At 33.0% G+C, this 23,784-nt stretch overlaps 4 protein-coding genes across 4 annotated transcripts; 1 reads left to right on the top strand and 3 right to left on the bottom strand.

The window, feature by feature from the left end:
• The first annotated feature begins 1,834 nt into the window (after nt 1-1,834).
• On the top strand, nt 1,835-6,113 carry LOC120627863 (piggyBac transposable element-derived protein 4-like). Its single transcript, XM_039895976.1, has 5 exons — nt 1,835-2,098; nt 3,044-3,196; nt 3,402-3,635; nt 3,719-3,820; nt 3,977-6,113. Exons 2-5 carry the CDS (start codon nt 3,044-3,046, stop codon nt 5,693-5,695), a joined length of 2,208 nt encoding a protein of 735 aa, XP_039751910.1. The 5' UTR covers nt 1,835-2,098; the 3' UTR covers nt 5,696-6,113.
• A 1,609-nt stretch (nt 6,114-7,722) lies between these two features.
• Nucleotides 7,723-10,174, bottom strand: LOC120627864. Its single transcript, XM_039895977.1, has 4 exons — nt 9,759-10,174; nt 9,102-9,194; nt 8,354-8,460; nt 7,723-8,121 (listed from the first exon to the last, which is right to left on the bottom strand). Exons 1-4 carry the CDS (start codon nt 9,954-9,956, stop codon nt 8,040-8,042), a joined length of 480 nt encoding a protein of 159 aa, XP_039751911.1. The 5' UTR covers nt 9,957-10,174; the 3' UTR covers nt 7,723-8,039.
• Nucleotides 10,175-10,559: 385 nt separating this feature from the next.
• On the bottom strand, nt 10,560-12,528 carry LOC120628132 (mitochondrial import inner membrane translocase subunit Tim22). Its single transcript, XM_039896357.1, has 3 exons — nt 12,181-12,528; nt 11,232-11,495; nt 10,560-10,696 (listed from the first exon to the last, which is right to left on the bottom strand). The coding sequence occupies exons 1-3, from the start codon at nt 12,404-12,406 to the stop codon at nt 10,611-10,613; spliced, it is 576 nt and encodes a 191-aa protein (XP_039752291.1). The 5' UTR covers nt 12,407-12,528; the 3' UTR covers nt 10,560-10,610.
• A 7,688-nt stretch (nt 12,529-20,216) lies between these two features.
• Nucleotides 20,217-22,322, bottom strand: LOC120628439 (heparanase-like). Its single transcript, XM_039896815.1, has 2 exons — nt 22,112-22,322; nt 20,217-22,006 (listed from the first exon to the last, which is right to left on the bottom strand). Exon 2 carries the CDS (start codon nt 21,929-21,931, stop codon nt 20,387-20,389), a length of 1,545 nt encoding a protein of 514 aa, XP_039752749.1. The 5' UTR covers nt 21,932-22,006; nt 22,112-22,322; the 3' UTR covers nt 20,217-20,386.
• Between the last annotated feature and the right edge of the window lie 1,462 nt (nt 22,323-23,784).

The following is a 23,784-nucleotide window of genomic DNA, read 5'->3' as shown; positions in this document are numbered from 1 at the left end:
TAGGTGGGCGTAGGTAGTATACCTACGCACACTTTCATTGAAATATATAAAAATATACAGCCCAGCTAATTCACCTTCTCATTTCACTGTGCATATTTATATTTCTGCTGACACGACTCTTGTCAGTACCTGTAAGTCAATATTTTTTAAGATACCTTTCGTTGATTTATAAAACAAAATATTTCAATATTGTGTTTATTTTGTTATCCTTACCTACTTATTCAAACGCAATGCTCGCAATGAAATAAAACGTATGCTTACGCTTGATGCCTAGCTTTCCCCTCACGGATAGGCTGGGTTGGCTGTATGGTGAACGACCTTTGCGGGCCCTGTCCTGAGAAATAAAGAACATGGAGATATTGGGTATGGACCTGGTAATCCTTCGACCTCCGACCGCACTTCAATGAGGACGATTGATGTTACCTCAATTTTGATTGTTAGTAGGAGATAAAAATTATATCCCCTGACAAGTGATAAATTAACGTGTCCTCCTGCCAAAGCAAGGCATTAGGGAATAGGAGAAGTTTACCCTGTTTATTATGGTACGGGAGTAAACGGGGTAAACTTCTGAAAAGTAAGAATTTTAGGTCAGCTGATTTTGTGATATGTCGTCCTTCTTGCACTTTCGGTTAGAGTCTGGGCTATCTGGCTGGCGGTAGCGGTTGCGTTCATAAGTGCGCATCCTACCTGTCCAGGTAATAATCCTGGATTTTAAAAACATTTTAGGAGGCGTAATTTTTATTTTTTTGTTTTTAAATAAGTCTACCTGACATACTTTTTTTATTGCCAATAAAAAAAGTATGTCAGACAGTTCAGACTCTAACCGAAAGCTCTCTCAGTAGCAGAGTACAATTGCATAGATTTCATTGTTTTTTGCTAGGAAGAACTAATGCTGAACTAGGTAATTGTTTGACACGCTGATTGTAGGGAAGGCTTTGATTATACGTCAGTGCCTATTAGCACAGAATTACAGAATTTGCACCTATTTCATATTTTCTTAGTCTACACAATTTGCTGAGTTCTGTACTGCGTGAATTCCGAATCACAACTTACCGGCACTAATACTAAATAGCACCTCTGTGCACTGAATTTAGCGTTCAAGCGTGTTGTCTCTGGTCTAGTTGCTGCGTATCGCGTATCGCGGAAGGAAGAAGCAAGTGATAGATGTCTGAGATGCTATATATTCAACTTTAAACGTGAAGCTGTTTCTACGAAAAGCCCTAACAGTACGACAAAAACCATTCCTAAAAAGGGTTCTGTTTTCCTTTGAGCTACTTTAAATAAAAAAGAGTAGTTATTCATTGTAAAAGTTTATTTATAATATAAATAGCATATGAGATACATTGAGCATAGCCTAAAATACAGATCCAATTGATAAGTAGGTAGGTAATTTACCTACAAAATAAATTACAGTTCACAATGTAAAAAGAGATTAGTATAGGTAATGTATAATCTAATGGTTTTTAACTGGATGATGTAGATAATTATAAAAGAAATATAATAAGTATAGTTGAGAAATATAATAAGCAGATCAAAAATTACATTACATTTATATTAAATACCAATTTTGAATATTTTCTGAAGAAAGAAAGGACGGTTGTCTACTATTCTATTATACTACTAGTTAACAGTATTATTTATTTTAATCATCAGATTGCCAAGACTCCAAAAATATATTTAATTTTCTCTAATAGTATGTTGAAAATATGGTTTTTGTGACAGACAAAAAGCGCGATACCAATTTACTTACGCGTTTCAGAAAACATTTTTATCTAGCAAATAAAAAAAGCTTTTTCTAAAGATTTAATTTAATTTTTAAGTAGATGACACTTAACCTCTGGTATGCCTGAACGTGGATCAGCGCAAAGCAGTTATCTGCCGGAACGTGGATCCACGCTCTCCGACCAGCAGACAATTTTTTATAATTTTCTCTCATAAAAACGATGCAGAAGTGTCAAAATCGCTTGCGTCCTTGAATGAATGAATGTACCAAATTCTCTTATACCTGTCTTTAGTTCAGAAACTTGTTCATTCGTGTCACTGAATACTCGACTTCGTTGAGAACTAAGTGTTTGATTTTTTGTAATTACTGGACACAGTGAGTATATTTTTGTGTTATTTCAATAATTTCTTTCATTTAGAATAGTTTTCAATAAAATCTTATGAGAAATTTATGCAATTACTAAAATAATTAGAAGTAAACGATTTGTCGGTTAGTTTTTTTTTTCAAATTTATTCATAACTATTGTATTTCTTTCATTCTGAGTGCGTGTTATATATAGTTTTGAAGACTTTTTTGTCAAGATCTTCAATTTGCAAAGTGTTTTCGTCCATAATTCATAGTTTATTCAGAATCTTTGTTTTTCGATAGTCTTACCGCATATTGAGCGCGGATCCGCGTTCCGGCTAAGACGTACAGGGTGTTCAAATTTATACCACGCACTTTACTTGTTTATTTACTTTATTGAGTTGTCCAGAAAATATTTTGAGATATCTTGCATTGAACCTAACAATATTTTATTAATTTAATTTCAAGGTTATAAAATAATGGTGGTGTACCTAGATGTTGATAAGTATCTCAACAAAGGAGATTATTGCCTATGTCTTCGTGAAGCTATATGGCCTTGGAAAGAGACTCATTTTATAAAATTAAGTGCTTGTTTCATATGTAAAAAACGCACGAATTCTAAAATGCCTCGACATTTATGTCTTCGGACTGACAAAAAAAGTACTTTTAAAATGATATTACACGCTAAACATTTTTGGTGTCGAAACTGTATGTTTGCCATATATGAACATTACACAAATGACGAATGTAACATTTGTGCTGATTTCTAAATAACAAAAATTTAATTAAGTATTACAATGAGAAGGTTACTGTTATTTGTTTAAAACTAATAAAAAAATTCACATATAATTAGTTTTATTCTTTGACAAAGCAAGACTATACAAAATGTTGTAGAGGTAATTTATTTACATTTCGACTTCATGTCTTACATTATAATTTTACCTCCCAATTTGCTGTTATTTTATTTATTTCTAGATGGAATCAAATGTGAGGAATACTACACCACCTGAGTGGGAAGCAACTCAACCCATTGTGGGTATGGAAATACAGATTTCGCCCAACGGTTCTTTGTATGCACGACCTGATAAAACCGTATATATGGAAAAATCCCTATCCGGATCATTACATGTATGTATTGCACATATGTATGCCATTACTTTTTAAATAGAGGGGATGCTGTTTCATACATTTTGTGTCTATTGAGATGAAACAGCTGATAATTATTTTTTAAGCGGAGACTTCAATGAAGTCGGTTCTTGGTTTTTTATTTAAACCATTTTATTTCGAATCCAGGTGTAAATTTCTACATTACATTAATATTCGTTCGTTGTAGGTACTGAGAACGACAGCCAATGTCGAAGAATCCTCTGAACGACCTCGAATCCGGAGGAGGTTAGATTTAAATTCTTCACCTGATCTTGACGCTCCTGGGCCCTCAAATGAGGTTGGCAGCCAATTACTGAGAACAAAAGCCAATGTCGAAGAATCCTCTGAAGCACCTCGAATTTGGAGGAGGGTAGATTTAAATTTTTCACCTGATCCTGACGTTCCTGGGCCCTCAAATGAGGTTGGTATTGATTTGTACAATTACATTTTATATCCGTTTTTGCACATTTTGTAACATTGTAATTAATCAAACTTTTTTTGCAGCCAGTGCGGAATGTGGCAAGAGAGTCTTACGAGATGCAGCAACTCAGAATGTTAAATTTTGAAGATGAAAGCGATTCTGTTTCACCTATACCCTCTCATGAGGTTAGTCAGTACAAGCCATGGATACCATTGTAATACCAAGTCAAATCTATAGTAGAGAATATTTGTCTATGTCAATAATTCCTATCTATCTAAATTGGAATTGTCCTAAACTTAATTCAATAAGAATAACTTAATTTCTACCGACATGTTTTTCAGGTCGTAAATACATATCTGACGTCTGAACTAGCTGAGGCTTTGGCAGTCGATTCAGGAAGTGAAGATGACGAAGAAGACGATCTTGATGAAAATGATTTACGCAGGATTTTGGAAATAGAAGAAGAAGGGGAAGAAATAGAAGAAAGAGGGGAAGAGGAAGTTATGTTAAATTATGATTTCACGTGGTCTCAAAATTTCGAAGAATTTACTGGTACAGAAGAGAGATTTGAAGTACAGCCAGGACCCACAGTGCAGGAAGATACTCCAATTAAAATATTTAAATCCATCTGGGATAGGTCTGTAATGGAAAAAATTGTCAAAGAAACTAACTACTACGCATGGCAAAAAATTGCTGCTGCCGCCGAAGTCGAGGATGGTATTAAACCTAAATCCCGTCTCTATCAGTGGGAAGACACAACAGTAGAGGAGTTATACAAATTTTTCGGAATTATGATTTATATGGGAATATGCTACAGAAGCAGAATTGACGAGTACTGGACTACAGGCATACTAGGCATGCCAGAATTTAGAAAGCTAATGAGCAAAAACAGGTTCCTCTTACTGTTACGGTTTTTACATTTTGTTGACAACGATGAACTCGGTCCTAATATTCGCGGGTATGAGCGAAAGGTATCTAAAGTTGTTAATATTGTGGAACACTGCAACAAAAAATTTGGAGAAATATATATCCCACACAGAGCCATAAGTATTGACGAGTCGCTGCTGCTGTGGAAGGGACGCCTGAGTTGGATTCAGTGCATTCGTTCTAAGGCAGCACGATTCGGTATTAAAACTTATGAGCTCTGTGAGGCGGAAACCGGATATCTGGTAAAATTATACATATATGCAGGTAAAGGTGAAAATTCTGAACCTATACATGGCTTTACTGGCGCAACTTCAAAAGTCGTCCTCAAATTGATAGAAGATTATCTAGGAAAAGGCTATTGTCTATACATGGACAATTTTTTTAATTCCGTTAGTCTTACACGGTTCCTGAAGCATAACCACACCGACGTTGTCGGAGTGTTAAATCGACGAAGAGTCGACACTCCGTCAGATATCAAAAACTTAAGCGAAAGACAATTGCAGCGGGGGCAGATTGTCTCTCGCCACTGTGGTGACGTAGCAGTAACGGTTTGGAGAGATGTCAAGCTTGTGACCACAATATCTACGTTTCATAAGCCCGAAACTGCTCCAGGCCGCCGAGCAGGAGTCACTTACGAAAAACCCATTGCAGTCCACAGTTATAATAAATACATGGGGGGCGTGGACTTAAAAGACCAGAAGCTCTCCATGTATTTATTAGAACGAAAACGAGGGCTAAAATGGTATTTGAAAGTTTTTCGGCGCCTGCTGAACTGCAGTATTCTAAACAGTTATATCATACATAAATGTCGCAGCGCAGCAAATTACAGTCACAGGAAATTTCGTTTAATTCTAGCAGATGCACTCTGTAAGGAACATAATAAAATACAGCGCATAAGGCCTAATACCAGTGTGTCGTCCGGAGATAACAGTCGAAGCTGTAATGGACATGTCCCAGACTACATACCAGTTGACACAACAAACCGGACTAATAAACGTCAAAATCGCCAGAAACGAGGACGTTGTGTGCAATGCCTAGCTAACAAACAACGAAAGGAAACAAACATAATTTGCTCGCAGTGTAAAGTGTTCCTGTGTGTAGGCCAATGTTGGCGTACCTATCACGAATTATGAATAGACATAGACATGCAGAAGTCGTGGTGGCCTAGCGGTAGAGCGCTCGCCTCTCATACGGGAGGTCGTGGTTCAAATCCCGGCGCGGACCAATGATATTTTTCAAGTCCGTATTTTTCTAAGAAAAATTACCACTGACTTTAAACGGTGAAGGAAAACATCGTGAGGAAACCAGCAAGTCGAAGAACCTAGCAAGTTTGAGGACTTGTGATATCCACCAACACGCACTGGGTCAGCGCGGTGGATTATGATCCTGATTGGGTAGGCCATGCTCCTGCAGTGGAGTCGTTTAGAACGAAGGCTGATGATGATAGACATGCATTCATGAATATGAAAATAACTTTATCGATTCGAGTCGATTTGAATTTATGTAGCATTTTTTGTTTTTGTAATAAAACCATTCCACTATACCTACTTAGTTCACATTGTTTTATTTCTAAACTAAAATAGTTACAGTAGGTGATACAATAATAAAGTACAAAATAAAATTTAAAAATTAAAAAAAATGGAACATCCTTTGTACAAATATACATGGCTTTGCCGGAACGCGGATCCGCGCGTTCGTATCACTCTGTTTTTCGCGGCAGATAGCGTAATTGTCAAATGGCTGCGTCCGGCATACCAAAGGTTAATGTAGGTACCAAGTTTTAAATATGATTCTTAAAATTATATTTATTATTTTCGCATGTAAATAGGGGACTAAAGAATTAGATTTATTATATTTTTTACCTATTCAAAACAATTTACTGCATATGGATATACCTACTAATTTATTAAATATCCAGTAAAAACCATCACATTACATTATACAATTTTACAAAACATTTAAAAAACCCTAATGGTAAGGAGACATTCAGTCTTATACTTTATACTTGTGTATATTAATGTAATTATATGTTGAAAATAAATATTCAAAGCTAATGTTGTAATTATAGCACATGAATAGGTTATATTTTATAGTAAAATATTAAAACAAGAACACCATTAAAAATATGAACACTGAAGAAAGGCTATTTTTTATAACAAACATAAATTACATATTTAGACACAAAGTAACTTGACCATTAAGTCATTTGACATTAAAATATTAGGTGGATTTTATTTTGTTTACCATGTTAGAACTTCCATGAAGCCACATAATACATATTGATTAATCAAAATCAAGTTTTCTGCAACTTAGATAGAATTAGATGAAAACTTACATGAGTGTTACTTTAGATGTGAGTTTAAGAACTTATTAAAAACCCAATCTGACCGTGGATCATAAAGACAGTGTTGTGTAAATGCTACAATATATAAACACAAAATTACTATTTAATTCAAAGAACTGATGAATTTAAAATTTGTTTTAAATTAAATAGCCATAATACTTAGCAGCAACTGTAAAGTCTTATACATATAATTAATTAAATTAATTAAAAGAGCCAGTCTTAAATTACTACAGATTATATAGATATTGTCACAAAAAGCGTATTCAAACTATCTACTAAAGTTCCATACATTAAAATGTATAAATAAAAGAAGCAAATACAATACAATTTTGGCATATTTAATACTGGATATGATTGCCATTACTTCATCATACTATAATCGAATTTAATACATAATGATTTTGTCACAAAAACAGATGTTAAATAATATTTAACACATACTTTAGTTATTTGTATTTAGTTATATTTTAAACATCCCTTTAGTTCAACCTGAATGATGTACATCGAAAACAGTAGATTTATTTTATAATCTGTTTTATTGGGCCAGCTACTACAGTAACTATGTAGCTTGTGGGTCAACCAGTATACTATTACACTATATACTGGTTAAAACATAAAAGTAAGCAATTCTACAAAACCTAAGTGAGCCCTCAATAAATATTATTGTTGATTGAAAATGATAACTTGTCTTTAAGTGACATTCTTGAATCATTATTTTCATGTTCCTGTATTATGAAAACCAGTTTTATTTTTGAGGATACACTTTTTCAAAATTGATTAGTACTTTATTGCTTAATGAAAGTCACAAATGCATTCTAAGCATTTTCAAAGCCATTTCTCTCTCTCCTTGAATCAAGATCATATAATGTAATTATTCACATACATTTTTCATTTCCATATTCTTTTTTTTTGTAATTTAATTAAGTATTCCTGCAGTATTTATGCAAATTATAATTGTTTAAATATATTAAAAGAAATTAAAAAAAATACTTTTGAGTTTCATAATACAGGTTACTGATCAAGTAATACAAGTATCATAGCACCATTTTTATAAAATAATACTATTGTATAAAAGCTAGATTAACTTACAATGAAGCGGTGGGTTTGTGCATTTGTCTGTCTATTGTTAATGTTCAATGGAAAAGAGCCCTTGGTCGCTTCTTGGCTAAAATGTGCCAGGAATGAGTGATGCCTTTACACCTCTTGGGTGACACTCTGTGAAAGAAAATATTAATCATCATTTAAACCACTCAATAATTCAACGGTATATCTGTTATGTTGTTAGTGCATATGCAAAAGTTACTAGAATGTTTACAATGATTTGTTGACAAAACTCAGTTTTCAATGTAGTTGTCATTAGTAGTCCGACTTAACTTCTTTGCTTCTTTCCAATCAGATGAACAGAATAAGCAATATTTAGAAATGATTAAAAAAAAATTATACTCACCCATGTTCTGGTGTATCAGGCATATATGGACTCATCCTGAAATCGCGATTGTGGGGAGTTTCAATCCCGAAAGGACTATACAGCTTGGTGGGACTCCTGCCCAATATCTGAAATAGAACAGAATTATTTCTAAATATTGTTATTTCATTTAGAAATGTTATTTATTGACTGCTGATTGGATCACTGAGCAGCCTGCTTTCTGAGTCAAAGGTTATGGGTTCTATTCCCACAACTGGAAAATGTTAGTGTGAGGAACATGACATTTTCTGTGTCTAGGTGTTAATCTGTATATTAAAAGTGTATTAAAATTTATATTATAAGTATATTATTCATAAAAAATATTTATCCATTATCTTAGTTACCCATAACACAAGTTATGCTTACTTTGGGGCTAGATGAGCAATGTGTGTATTGTCCTAGTTTATTTATTTATTTCATATAGTAGTGAATATAATGTGGATTATCTTTTGGTGGTTTGACTAAGATGGTGGACAGTGAACTTCCTATATCTTGTCTTTATTTATAATAAAGCAGAATTTTTTTAGTTAGAACCTCTGGAAGTACAAGCTAGATTTAAAAAACCTTTTTACACAATCCTTGAGGAATGCTTCTTGAATCCATACTACAACCTTTGGGAATATCTAAGTTATAGCACAAGCAGATGAGGCAACAGATTAGTAGGTAACAGTACAGTAAACAGAACCCTATTTTTTTAGTGTTTCAGTAGAAAAAGTAAATTATGTTTTACCTGTTTTTTTTTGGTCACCGGTGTAGTTGGCATTCGACATGGAGAGCCAACCTCTGTCAAACGATGCCTGCGTCTACCACCAAGCCTAAAGTGCTAAAAAAGAAATATAAATAGAATTAAATATATGAAAATATTAAGGGTGGTGTGGCCTAGCTTTACCAAATATAAAAGAAAGTAAGGTGGAACAGCTTTATCAGAATTGGTTATTAGACAGCCAAAACTTTGGGAGTTCAAATATGGCTTTTGACTAAACCTTGGAGATAATTTTTGTTCTTTATAAGTCATAATTTTCAGACTGAGCAAATGGCTCACCTGATTGCAAGTGGAACACCATTGGAACACTGGCAACCATGGCGTCATAAATAAGCATGTTCGTAGTTAGTTGCCCAGATGCCCTGACTACTACAGAGTTTCACATATTCTTTAATCCTCATAGGACAGGCCTAATAGCCTCTTAGAGCATTGTTAATAGGCCTTCTTTTGTACATTTAAAACGTCAAGCCTGTAAAGACTACCTCCGGTTCCACAACATTTTACCGAGAAGAAGCCATCAATAAACTCATGTAGGTACATTAATTCATTATCACATGCAAATACACCAACGTATCTTACCATTTTAACGTAAGTAGAAATAAATTTGAACAACTTTTAACTTACCTGCGACAAATTTCCGAATGTGTTTCTTACACACTTGAACGTTCTGGATATCTTCTCAGCCCCCGACTGCAAGGCACGCCGTGAATTGGCAAATGATTTGCCTTTAAATAAATTTCTATTATAGCATCCTTCGATATTCCTAAGGCTCTCTCTTGCTGGCGAATCAATACCGGAGTCGGTCACAAAGGGATCCTTCATTCTGATAATATTACACGACGCAATACAAAATTAACAACTGCAACGTCTTTCTAAGATAATATATATTTGTAATAAGTTAAGAAAAAATACACTTGTTAATACATAATAAGATTTTCATGTAAAAATGAGTTCCATCGACACAAGATATTCTGAATTTTCCGTTTTCGGTCGTTATTTTTTTTTGTTAGAAGCATAGACTATAGATGAAAACGGTAGCTCAACGACATTTGTCAATTGTCTATGATAAATAAACTAAGCGACAAGGCAAGTTGGCTTGGCTCAATAGTGTAACGATAATTACAATAGCCTAATTTATTGCCAGTATAAAAGGGGGTCTTTATTTTTTCGGGCCAAAGAGAATACTATCACTACCTAGCATGGACGTAGGATTGAAGAAAAGAAAGATCCTAGGGTTGAATGCGCGCGAAATTTTACAGTTAAGAAGTTACAGAAGACTTCATGCTGCTTTATATGTAGGATACCTCTCTAAAATAAAAATAATAGGCCTTTCAATTTTATTACCATCTTGAAGGCTACAGCATTAGCAAGTAAATTCTTAAATATCCAAATCAAAAACCTGTTTGAATTTATCTATATATTTATTATTATATTTATAACTATTATTAACATTATAACTCTCAAATTGCTTAAAGTCTACCCCCGTTGATGCATGTAATAGTCGATCACAGTCGAAAATGCAGCAAATCCTGCAGCACCAAACATGCCTGCTTTTAATCCACCTACAAACAAAAAGAAAATTTAAAAGATTTGATGGAGTGCACTCTGGATTCATAAATAAATATATTTCTATTTTTTTATTAATTTACATGGTCTCAAATGATGTAATATGTATTGACACATTCATGTTACACAATAACCAGATAGTTTATCCATACATAACAGCATTTATTGCCAGCAGGTAGAATTTGCTTTGACACTAATTTAACTATTTTTACAAAACGGAATAGTAAGCTGTGAGGTAGAAGACAGGTATAAGCTAAAAAATATATTTTCGTTGTTTTAATTTCAAAGCAAGTGTGCTTGCCCATATGTGGATTCTTCAAGTGCCTACTTAACAAAATGAACGGAAGACGGTCTTGAGCACACTCCTTTAAATATATCTTCCTACAACAAAGAACACACAAAACATAACATAAAAAATGCTTGCATTCCAAATGCTTATGTGACCAGTTCTTCAGAACTATACAGTAGTATACTAGTGTGTAAAATTTATAGTAGAAAGCTTTTAAGAGGTGCCTTTGATATTGAATCTACCTCTTAATCCTATCAGGCCACCAGTGACCCCACCAGCGTATGTCCCATTTTTCCAATCTGATTTTCCTCTAGCACTTTCAATACAACATTCTACACCAGAAAACACAGCACCAAGCAGTGCAAAATTCTTAGCATAGCTTAACATAGAGTTTTTCATTTCTCTTAATATTTCTCTTGCAGTTTGATTTTGTTGTGCCATAGGGTCAGTCATGTTGGGCATTAGTGATGATGTGAATAGACCAACTGCAGCACCCAGACCATAACCTGTAATAAGATTGTTTAATGTATAATTCCAATTCCAAACTAGGAGGGACTGATTTGATGAATTTATTAATCAGATATTTAATGAATGCTTTATGAATTCATTCAAAATTAAACTTCATAATTATGTCAAAACAGCTATGGGGAATAAACACATCCAGCATGGCTAGCACTGGCAAGAGACAAATATTATATCCACAACAAGAAATATAATTAACATGGAATAGGAGAATTTTACTCCTGTTTAATATTACACATATATTATATGGATATTATTTTCACTTGTGCGCCAGTGCTCTGAGAGTTGATAAAGCTGTGGGAGAAGATACATTTTTATCCTTTCCCCATTGATATAATTGTCTCCTGCCAATGCTAGCCATGCTGGAGGCTTAATACTATAGCAAAAAGCAGTATGTTACAAGAACGTAAAGCAGAATATTATAATTCTGAACAGAATATTATAATTTCCTCAGGGTTTGTTAAATGTTAGAATGAAGATTAATTTCATTTAAACTTTGAAGCAGTTTAGGGACGTTGTTGTGATGTGATTTCTTAAATGTTACATTTTGTTAGGAAGTTTAATCTTAGGAAATCTACGTAAATATATAATTGCAAAGTTTAATCAAATTTTTTCATTGGAAAGGAAATTTAAACTACTGCAATGAGCAATACACCATGTAATATTCACCTATAATGCAACTGGTCAGGGATTTAAATGGGCAGCTTTCGATCGTAGATTCAATCATCTTCTCTTCATTTGTTTTTATGATAACTGGACCTAACACTCTTGGTATAATTATATTTTCCCGGTATCTGTACACTTTGCATAAGTATTTTGCAAGAGAATCATAGTCGTTCTGTTCGGAGAATTTCACTAAGTCCGGATCGATCGATGGCTTTTTATACTCAGACATATTTTTTATTTATATCTGGATTAGATTTTCACAAATAATTAATTTAATCAAAGCGAATTATTAACAATTTAATTAATAAACAAATTAAATTATCTCAAAAGTAACCTATCATATATATCCTAATTCTGACATTTGTCAAAACTCAAAAGCAAAATAATTATTGACAGTGACGTACAACAGCTGATTCACGTCTATGTCAAATAATAAAGCAGATGGCCCATCTGATGGCAAGTGAAATATCCAGACTGGTTTGTTTAGGTGAAGTCCTTAATTTTTTTAAACTAGAGGTAACATTTAAATTAAATATCCGATTTTAATGAATTAAAAAGTATATTACTGCAAAAAAAAACCTTTGTTGATAAAACTATACATTTGAATAAGAATTAATACTGCAATACAAATGTAACCAACTTTCGTTTCTGCCGGCGATATAATAAACTTTTAGAACACAAAAGCTGCTACTGAGACTTAACTATGATAATCAACAAATATAATACCACCAGCGGCATTCACTTCATACATGCACAACAGCACTGCCTACCCTAAAACTTTTAAATTACTCGTATAGGAGTAATTTTTTTCCATTTTATGCCATCTTTTAGCTTTAATACCCTGGTCAAATGCCCTGTGCACGCCACTGATCATCACCCATACAAATAAATAAGTGTGACTCTTTGAGAATTTGCTTTTCCCATCGAGTCACAATATGACACGATTGGGTGTGACTCGTTGGGAACTCACCTATTGGACTATCGTGTAAAATAAACATCAAATACTTACTAAACGCACTTCAGTATATCGTTAAATAAGAGTCGAAAATGAAACAATAACCTGCGCGGGTGAACTGCGCAAATTCCCCATTCCGATGCTTGCACTGAAAATTACTTGACAGAATATATATATATATATTTACTATATTATATATATTGACTTACATATATATATATATATTTATTTTATATCTATGTTTATGTATGTCTATTTATTTTCGGATATGTATGTATATATAATTGCACTATCCCGCTCTCTTGCAGCTTTTCCTTCTGCCAGAGGTTGCTTGTAAGAGATTGCTTGAAGCAATAAGGCCGCCTTTGCATGCCTACAATTCTTGTTCTTTGCTTATTCGTTATTTTATCTATATTTTGATGTTTGTGTGCAATAAAGTACTTCTTCTTCTTCTTTAAGTACCTAATAATTTTTGGCAATACCCGGAAGTCGAATGCAGGTTTCCCGTAGCCGATAGGTACATGGTAAACATTATACAAAACGGTCTATATTGACCCTCAACGGTCGATATCTTCAGCGATTTCTGTTTAGTTGAAATGGAGGTCAACGATCGTAGATCTCGTTTAAGGAAGTCGTGTTTTGGGGTTCCAAGAAAGGAATGGGACTGGGGCGAAAACTATTTTAGGCGGAAATGGAGTAGCACACAATACCAGCTGCCAAGAACACATAATTACGTTGTGGAATCTTCAAAAAAATCAATATTAGATACTTACGCAAGGGGTGTAAACAAGATAGAAAAACAATGCAAATGGTTTGGAAACCTTTAAAATGTGCATTTTCTTTATTCTGTAATTTATCTGTAATCTATAGATTTGATATTTAGCAACGTTGTTATTGTCCAAAAATATCCACTCAATTATAAATAAATAAAAACTTTGCTATGCAACTTATAAACAGATTATAGATAGATTGAATTTAGAAAACGGACGTCAACCAACTCGTACGAGTTACTTATTTATGCATTAGACACACACATTACATTCATAGAAATTATAATTTTGTGTTAGAATTACAAATTCTGTCTAGTGCCATTACAATAATCAATTATAGGTGTATACAGCATTATCATTTTATCTACGCTCTAATTATAAAAAATAAAAACTAAAATAAGTATTGAACTAAAAACGATTAAAAATGATAATGTATTAAATTGAAAATTCATGTTAATTGAAAATGGACATAAGACAAAGAAATTGCTCAATTTGCTTATGGGTTAATCCCAGTGGCGTGCCCAGGGACTTCGGCCAGGGTATGCATAAAGCAGATATTCAAATTCAAAATTCATTTATTTCAAGTAGGCCTAATATAAGCACTTTTGAAACGTCAAGTATGTCTGTTTGTAGTGACTCTACCACCGGTTCATAAGGCAGATTCTACCGAGAAGCCGGCAAGAAACTCAGCAGTTGCTCTTTTCCAACATCTTTATACAATTTAACAATCTTTGTTCTTTCTTGTGTGAGATGAAAGCGGAGCGGCTTGCTTCCAGGCAACCTTGTCATTATATATATATTTATTGATTTATAGCATAAAAAAAAAAAAACCCCTCTAATACGAGCTATATAAAATCATTTGGATAGGCAGTGCTTTTGTGCATGTATAATGTGCACGCCACTGGCTAATCCGGAACTGATCTAAGCCTCCATCTTAAACATCTTACTTATTTCGTTGCCGTTTTCTTTTGGTCTCTGAAAAGTGGATTCACATAGACGCTAGAGTAACTACTTAAACTTAATTTACGTTTATTTATTAAGTATACTAATAGGTATGGTCAGTGTCGTGGGAAAATGGCAGACCAGAATACAGTTGTCAGCACCCCGCTTACCACGGGTGTCGCTTGGAGTATATCAGCGTCCTCTGTATTATACTTACTTACTGAAATACTATTAATGATGATTGCTTTACAATGTTGTGGAGATTAGGTTCAATAATTAAAAAAAAATTTGGATGGTCGCTTCGAAGTTCGACTAAATATGCTTCAATGTGAACCGATCTTAGGGCATTATGACGAATAGTCATTTTTAACCAAAGAAAAGCAAAACAATTTGCATACCCAATATAAATAGTGGTATAATTGTCTACCATTCAAATTGCTTCTGAATAGTAACTTTATGCCAATGACTTTTAGCCACAATGGTAAATGTCTAAAAATGTAAATGCCTTGTCCAGTTAATATATTTGTTATCTTCAAGGAAAATATTTATTTCCAGTTGTCGTTGTTAGATAAAAGCGTTAGGTATTCAAAAATAAAAATGATGAATAAGTTGCATTTTTTTATTTACTGGATGTATTACAGTTTTATTACTTACAACAGTCAAAAGTAAACTATTAATATAAAGACCTGACCGCACCTGGCTATGAGCCTTTAGTAACACAAGTTAAACAATCTTATCTTTGTTACTGACATGTATTATAACCAGTGGACAGGCTGTTTGATTCCCGGTGGTCGCCATTTTGGCGATGTAAGTTGTGAAGCTGTAATACGAGTATCCAATGAACTAAAATTTGAATTCAATACTAAATCACATAGTACCAGAGTAGTCGCGCAAGAGCATTCCTATATTTAATGTTAAGTACATTTGGCGTTTTAAATCGGGACATAATTTTAAGCTATCATTTGTTTATGGATAGCCAGTCTAGCGGTAATAATAGAGGTCAGGGAAATTTGTAGAAACAAATGTCATATTTGGATAGAGTTGATAAACCGTTACGTTTGGATCTCCATTTAAAGACTGATTTACGCTAACTAAACTAAGCTGTGACAATTAACAACAAACTTACACTAAGACTACTGTACCCTTAGTTTTAAGATTCAGAGTCGTACCACGTATAATTTTATTCGACCATCTAAACACTGTAAAGTCAGTATAACTTATTTATATAACATTAACACTCAAGTTTATTCACAGATTTAATGCAAGAGCTCATGGTGGAATGTTTGTAAAATATAAATCAGTAGTTCAAAAAGACTTCCATCTAAACATTTACTTTGACGTTTTATCTTTGCGTTATGAATACAAATGCTGGGATATGAATAGCGTCATTAGGATTGCAATAAGTTCTGCATGAACTAATTTAAATGCACTCTAAAGTAAATTCAGAACTTCAGCTTGTAATTTGACCGTCGCTTCAGTAATAAAAACAATTTGTTCAAAACTATTTCTATAAGGTAAGAGGCTGTATCAAATGTTAGAAATTTTAATGGTATGAGGCGAATCTCTGTTTCACCTGCCTGTTAGAAAAATAATAATGCGTATGCATGTAAAAGTCAGTACAGTTACAAGTAATTAAAATAGACACATAGGACACAAACAAATTGAAACATTCCACATAAGAAAATCAAAGGCACGGTTCACGGCACTGATGTTCTAGATAATAAAATGATTAATACCTACTTAAGTTCTTAATGTGTTCAAAAAGCAAGGCCAACTAGCAGAGATAAAGATGTAAGCAAACTTTCGACGTCATTGCGGCCTTCTCTCGCACACAAGTTTTGTCTAAGTTGGTTTTAATTAAAAGAATTATCCCAAATAGCCTTACTTATTTAACATAGACATGATGATTTATTCTTAGAGTCTGAAAGATGACTTAATTTAATCTCTTTCCAGCCGTATTTTTACATGAATTCCGGCTGGCCACTGGTTTGCTACCAGTGCGGTGGTGCTACTACCAGTCCATTTGTTCGCACCGTATGCCGAGTTGTCAGCAGGCCGATTCTGTTTTTCAGTTAACACTAGATTTAGCTAGCCACTGTGGAATTTTGCCACCAAATAACCAGTTAAATCGATTGTTTGCATTATGTAACCTAAGTTTCTAACTGAGTTCAATTCAAATCGGTTGGCAGATACAATTGCGTAATGTATAGTAATGGTTTGGCGAAATTTGATGGCAATTTTCCAGTGGCTAGCAAAATTTTGTGTTAACTGAGCTACAGTTTAGGCAGCAGGACGTAAATCGTACGCCACGCTGAAATAACGTATCTATAGACTACTTTGTAAAGTATCTTATTTTGTAGTACCATTTTTGTATTACCCACTTTTTAATGCAAAGTATGTTTCTAAAAATATTAAAAATAATTCAAGTATATTCACAAAGTCAATCACTTGCTTTTGATTTTAAAGCACTCGCGTTTTCTTTCTATAATTTAAGTTTTTATACTTTGCGCTAAAAAGTTATACAAACAAATATTTCAAGTTAGAAACGAAAATCATAAAATTTTTCATTAATATAACATACACAATATGAAAATAATATGTGACATCCAAGTGGGCGCGGGAAAGGCGTCCGCTGCGACCCATATTTTCATGTATTTTATAGGAATTTTTAGTGATAAACATTAAGATGTCTTTGCTACGTCATTTCAAAACGTGTGGCATACAAAAATTTAGAGAGATTAACGTACTTATCAACTTTTAATGTAGGTACCTATTATATATTTGACTAAGAGAACCATTGTCTGTAGGTACCTAATATATTAATTACTAACTGTAATAAGTTTACCTACACAATATAAATTTAAATGCAAGTGTTAAACAATTGTAAATAATTATAGAAAGCAAAAATAAACTATTGTTCACAAAAATATACCTATGCATGATAGCTTGATGTGTCCCAGAAAGATATTTTCTCCTAATAATTATTATGGCTAAATCATTCTTTGATTTGGTGCAGATTATGTTCTAAACAAATCTTTATAGTTATAAAACCAAGTGATGCAAATTTATATTAGGTACCTTAAGTGAAACACGAAGATTATCAGCACATTCAACAACTCAGCACAGGTGGTCTAAGCCCTGAACATGATATGTCTAAACGGGTAGACCATCTTCACTATGCTAGTTTATCTGTACCTTTTCATTTATTTATGAACCGAAAAATGCGATGTAGGTACCTAATATATATTACTATAATATATTATTTAGATTCGATTCATATTTTCTGGGACAAACTCTTCTATAACATACAGATCTTTTAAACACATTTAATAGTATTAATTATAAAGATTAGGCACATTGGGGAAATAAAAATAATTTATACATTACTTTAGTCAGTCTTACATTCGGCACCCGCAATTCACAACGGTAAAGCATTAAAAATATTGACAGTTATATATACTTACCATAAATAAAATATACTAACAGTACAATTATATACAGTACCTATAATTTATCTAGAAGAAAATGAGAATATGAGAATACATAGGGCCGACGCACATCTTTCGAGTCGAGGCGCAGCGCAGCGCAACAAAACTATTATTAAATGGTTGGATGCATTATTACGACCACTTGCAATGCGACTTCAGGCAAAGGGTAGCCGCACAGCAACGCAACTACGCGTATTTCATCGCAGAAAAATGGCTAGTAGGTACGCTTTGTATGTATAAGACTTGCACGCTCTTTGAGTATCAAAAAACGTAATGTTAAAGCAACATGGACCAAATTTTAATTGAATTTCCTTCGTAGACATGCTTGGCGCTGCGTCATGCGTCGTAAATAGACATACTTAAGTAGGTAATTTTTTAGAACTACAGTAATATCGGTCTTGTTTTTTTAAATTTAGTATTAACACTGAGTAAAACTAAAATAAGTATGTAGACTACAACTGCAACATTATGCAGTTTAAATGCTATTTTTAAAGTATTTAGATCACAATAAATAAATATTTAATTTTAAAATGCTTACAAAGATCTTAGAACTGGTGGGATATGAACCCGCATCTCTCCGACAATCGCAGACTGAGAGCTTTGCCAAAGGTCTCAATCTCTGCCAAAGGACTCTTACAGTCAGATGCTCAAATTGTGATTTGACTGTTTCTAGAAGAAACTTTATATATAGTTACGTTCTAATATCAGAGGCCCATATTACACAGACAAGGTTAATATCAATATAAGAAAATGTTATTAATCTAATAATTGTTTAACTCATTTGTGCTTTTTTTTACTCAATACCATCATTAAATCAATAATCAAAGTAAAGAAAGTCTATTTTATAAGTTTCATTTGTAAAAATTCACAACAATGTGTACATACATTAATATAAATCATAGCAAACTGCGAAAGGTTTCATATTACACACTTATTGACTGTTATCACATTGTAATGAGTGTAGACTTTCATTAAGAATAATAAGGTCTAGGACTCTAGATATCAGTTCAATGTCATTCAAAGTAGGTAGTACGGTCGGACAAGTAGATTGTCAAGTGCTTATTAAAACAATAATAAATTTCAAGTCAACAATACATGAACATATTATTATTCTCATCATCTTGCAAGATAATATTTAAATATTATCTTGATTTAAATTAATATTTATTTAAAAAAATATGTGTCATAAAAGGTAAATAATTAAAATTACATAGGAATTAAAACGAAAATTCGAATTGCTCCATTACCTCGGAGGGTTCCTTGACGCGACTGTCAGTTAAATTACATGACTTATCCATAAATACTACATTTATTTTATGTATCAAATGCTAGTTAGTAGTAGGTTTAGTACAAAAATTCAATTTATAATTTAAATTGGCTCTCTGGTGGTTTTGGGCTATGACATTACAAATATTTTGGCAAACAGACAAAATACAAAATCTGTATAAAATTGAATTATTTGCAATGTATATAATATAAAATATGTAAAGATCTATTAAACCTTAGAATTAGAAAGTAGCATAAAAAGTATATTATTCATTGAAATTTTACAGGAAGTTATAAGTTTGCGCATATAAATTCTTAAAAGACATCTTAAATAAATGAGATTTCGGGGAAATGTTACTAGGAAACAAATTTGATTCTAAAAATATCAAGGGTATTGAGATAACATTGTAAAAAATGCAAATAGTAAATCTACTTGTATCTTTAATCGTCCTTTGAAATCATAAAAATGCACATAATTACAAAAATATTAATAATATAAAAACCTGTATAAATTCACTGGTTGTTTTATATTATATCTATTTTTTGTAGTAGCTTTTACCATGTAGTATTTATTATTGAGATTCCAGAATTAATATTAATATAGTTATGAAATTTTAATATAAAGCTGAATATTATATACAAATTATCTAGCTTAAGCACCAAGCACTTTTAACAATGTTAACATTTGTTTAACCATTTTTATAATGACATTAATGTATCACTGGATTGCAATTACAGATGTTGAATTGTAATTGTAAATCTTAAAACTGTGGTAAAGGGACTAACATTTACTTACAAATAGTAATGGATGTATTTTTCACTACCCAAAATCCAATAGAATATGGTGGCATGGATATATGGTTACCATACTTCATATGGTAGGGTTGCAGTTCTGGGTATGAAGCATCATAGTAAAGTGGCCACCCATTCAGAAGCACAGTTTTTGTTCTTCTATTGTTCGATGGTGCACTTATTATATATTCGTCAATGTTTAAATTATCTCCATGAAAAGCTGTTCCGTTGAGAAGAAATTTTGCTTTCTCCATCTGCAAATTTACAGCATAGATCGTAATAGCTGTTGTATCATTTGTGTACTTTTTATTGGCACAGTGAGCATAAACCCTTTGGAATGGGGAACATTTACAGCTGAGTTGCAACACTTTGTTGCCTACCAGCCTCTTATACAACACACTGACCCACCAGTCTGGTAGAGGCTCTAGCTCATTGTCAATCATACTGTAGTTGCCCCCAATAAAGCTTTGTCTTATCACAGTAGTTATATTATACTTTGCTGATAAACCTAATTTGTCAATCCAAAGTGGAGACCCTGCATATGAGTTTGATAAACCTGGAGCACCACCACCATATGAAGTACTTGTTTCAGTCAGCCACATTGGAATCTTGTGGTATTTTTTTGTGTGATTTTGCATTGTTTCAATTTGTTCCTTGAGTAAATCAAACGTAACTGGATTCCAGAAGTCTTCCAGTTTTGCAGTTCTGCTATTTAAGTAATACTGATGCCAGGATCTGATATTGACATGATGGGAAACATTGCCCAAAAATTCCACCATATAATTAAGACAATTAGGCTTGTGATCTTGTGGCCTCGTAGTATCTGGGCCAACGAGCAAGGATTTCTTATATCCATGATGATTTAGAAGCTTTCGTAGCTTTTTAAAGTCATGAGCTAAAGTTTGAGGGCTGATACTAATGTTAAAAACATGGAGAAATGAATTAGGCTCATTGCCAAGCTGCCAATCAATATCATAATTTTTGTTTTTAGAATATTCTAAAAGTTCAACAGCATTGCGGTCATTCCACTCTTGATTGTTGCGGATGAGAACATTCAAAGGAAATAATAGCTTTATATTTGTAGCCTTACAGAATTCATTTATTTGGGTCCATTTTTTTCCATTCAGAATAAAGAAGGGTAGAAATTTGTGCCTGCATAATTCCTGCACAGCATTGCAAACACCTTCAGTTTCTGTTGTTGATGGACACTTATTACACGACAAAGACGGAATGTCATCTTTACTAAAAATTAACCGGTCAGACATGGTTCCACCAAGGCGCAATCTAGCAGGAGCTAATGCTGCTGCCAATTCCTGAAATTTACTCTTAGAAAAATCCACTTTATCATATCTTTGGATTTCGGATGCATCAATTCCAATGCTCAAAAAGTCATCAGGTAAAATTGTGGTAACCTCTTGCTCTTCATTGATTGTAATGTGGCATTTTTCACCAATGTTATACTTTATAAATACAGCTAATAAAGCTATGTTACAGCAAAATATTACCCCGCAGGTTGCAACCAAACGTTTATTAGAATACATTTTCAAAAAATAGAACTCTTTCAAAATTTTAGCCACTTGTATTATAAGTATTTTGTGCAATCTTCCCAAATTTTACTATAAAGAAAACTATACATTATAATTTAATTATTAATTTAGTTTAATTTTATTAATAATAACCACAACTAGTAGTAGTATATACATGTATGAAGCACCTCTTACTTCTGGTCTGGTAGCTTTCTTTTCTAGTCCCAGCACAAAAAATAATATATTAATCCTTAATTCTACTTCGAATAGACCAGATGTACATTCACTTGGTTCAAGAATCAAGACCACTGTTACACACTCACAGAGCAGAAAAATAACTCTCTTAAAATCATAAAAATAAATAACTGAGATAAACCTCTTCGTTTGAAAGGCGGATTTGTATAGATACAAGACTGATCGGCATATGACATTTGGTTTGTCTGAGCGGTGACATTTTGAGTTTTGACAAGAAGGTTCTCTTTTTTTTTTTAATTTACTTTACGGTTATGGATTTAAGTCTTTTAAGGCCTTTCTTAAAAATATTACAGTTTAGCTTAAAACTAAGATAAGTTTAAATATTACATTTTAGCTTAAAACTAAGATAAGTTTAAACATTACATTTTAGCTTAAAACTAAGTAATTATCATTTTCTTTGAAACATTAACTTAAATAGAAGGTTCTCTAAGAAGTCAGAACCCCAGAAACTATGGAGGGTTTAGGTAAGGAGAGTCAGCTTATATGGGAGAAAAGTTGAAAAAGTGTCCAGTTGTTGCGCTAAATAACAGTTCAAAAATCCTCCACAATGGCGCTGGTGGATGCACAGGGTATGGTATGAATGTAGCAATCGTAGATGAATTGAAGTATGCCGAGTTAAAAAATTTAATGTCATTATCGACTAAAGTAGTTAATTATTGAGAATTTCAACAACTTACGTTGTACAAAATATTGTGGTAAATATAACCTTACTTCCTTGTATCTCCATACTTCCTTGTTTATTTTTCAAGCCTACTCTAACAATATTTATATTTGGCGCTTCTTTTAAGAGTTACCCTGATGCAAATGTGGCGCCATCCTAATTAAATACATTTTGACGACACTTTTTCATATATACAGATGACTCTCCTTACCTCTACCCTCCATACCAGAAACTTAAAGCAAGAATCACAGATCTGTAAAGCCAGAACAAAAAAAAAAAAAAAAAAAAAGAATCACAGACTCGACACTAAGATCACGTTGTGCTTACGTCTTCTTTGACTTATGATACTATTCCACCTGCGATAATGTTAGATTACGGACCTGGTTAATCCCTTAATTTTTTACGTTTATTTATTAAATCTATGTTAACGGCTGCGCCGTGCGATCAAAATTCCAAATACGCGTTATTGCACTAAAATAATGCGTTTAACCACGTCGTATATATTAAACCACAAGAGAATAAGATTAAGCTTTTGACTTGAATTCAGTTTTGTGCACAGACCAGTAAATAGACAGCTATAAAAGGCTCTTACTCGCGTGGCTACCATAGTTTTTCTTCCTTATTTTGAGCCTAATAAAAATTTCCTGTTGAACGTTATAAAATATAAATTTAAGAAAAATTATTAACAACAGAGATAATGTATCAGTAATTGATAAAATAGTAAATAATCTTTAAAAGTATTAAAGATAATTCGATATTCATTAATTTGAAGTTTACTCCATAAGTAGCTCAGAATTTCAACTCGACCACAAACAGACAGACTTGACGAAGTCTATGTTTGTGGCAGTGTCACCAACCATATTAAAAGTACACAAACTTTGTCACTTACATTAAGTGACAGGGAATCGGACTACTTTTCAGTATGTGTTTTAATTTAATAACAGTGCATATA

This window comes from Pararge aegeria, chromosome 12 (genome assembly GCF_905163445.1).
Source record: "Pararge aegeria chromosome 12, ilParAegt1.1, whole genome shotgun sequence".
NCBI classification, from domain to species: domain Eukaryota; kingdom Metazoa; phylum Arthropoda; class Insecta; order Lepidoptera; family Nymphalidae; genus Pararge; species Pararge aegeria.
The sequence above is the reverse complement of the archived record's forward strand: the minus strand, read 5'-3'. Positions and strand labels throughout refer to the sequence as shown.

What these genes read in the sequence shown, in the direction of transcription:
- LOC120628132 (XM_039896357.1), bottom strand. Translation starts at nt 12,406, where the DNA reads ATGTCTGAGTATAAAAAGCCATCGATCGATCCGGACTTAGTGAAATTC. An exon ending in CCTGACCAGTTGCATTATAG is followed by an intron (nt 11,496 to 12,180) that starts GTGAATATTACA and finishes ATCTTATTACAG; the next exon opens with GTTATGGTCTGGGTGCTGCA. An exon ending in TGGCCTGATAGGATTAAGAG is followed by an intron (nt 10,697 to 11,231) that starts GTAGATTCAATA and finishes TTTTGTTTGTAG; the next exon opens with GTGGATTAAAAGCAGGCATG.
- LOC120627863 (XM_039895976.1), top strand. Translation starts at nt 3,044, where the DNA reads ATGGAATCAAATGTGAGGAATACTACACCACCTGAGTGGGAAGCAACT. An exon ending in CCCTATCCGGATCATTACAT is followed by an intron (nt 3,197 to 3,401) that starts GTATGTATTGCA and finishes CGTTCGTTGTAG; the next exon opens with GTACTGAGAACGACAGCCAA. An exon ending in CACCTATACCCTCTCATGAG is followed by an intron (nt 3,821 to 3,976) that starts GTTAGTCAGTAC and finishes CATGTTTTTCAG; the next exon opens with GTCGTAAATACATATCTGAC.
- LOC120628439 (XM_039896815.1), bottom strand. Translation starts at nt 21,931, where the DNA reads ATGTATTCTAATAAACGTTTGGTTGCAACCTGCGGGGTAATATTTTGC.
- LOC120627864 (XM_039895977.1), bottom strand. Translation starts at nt 9,956, where the DNA reads ATGAAGGATCCCTTTGTGACCGACTCCGGTATTGATTCGCCAGCAAGA. An exon ending in CATTCGGAAATTTGTCGCAG is followed by an intron (nt 9,195 to 9,758) that starts GTAAGTTAAAAG and finishes TTTCTTTTTTAG; the next exon opens with CACTTTAGGCTTGGTGGTAG. An exon ending in CGGTGACCAAAAAAAAACAG is followed by an intron (nt 8,461 to 9,101) that starts GTAAAACATAAT and finishes GTTCTATTTCAG; the next exon opens with ATATTGGGCAGGAGTCCCAC.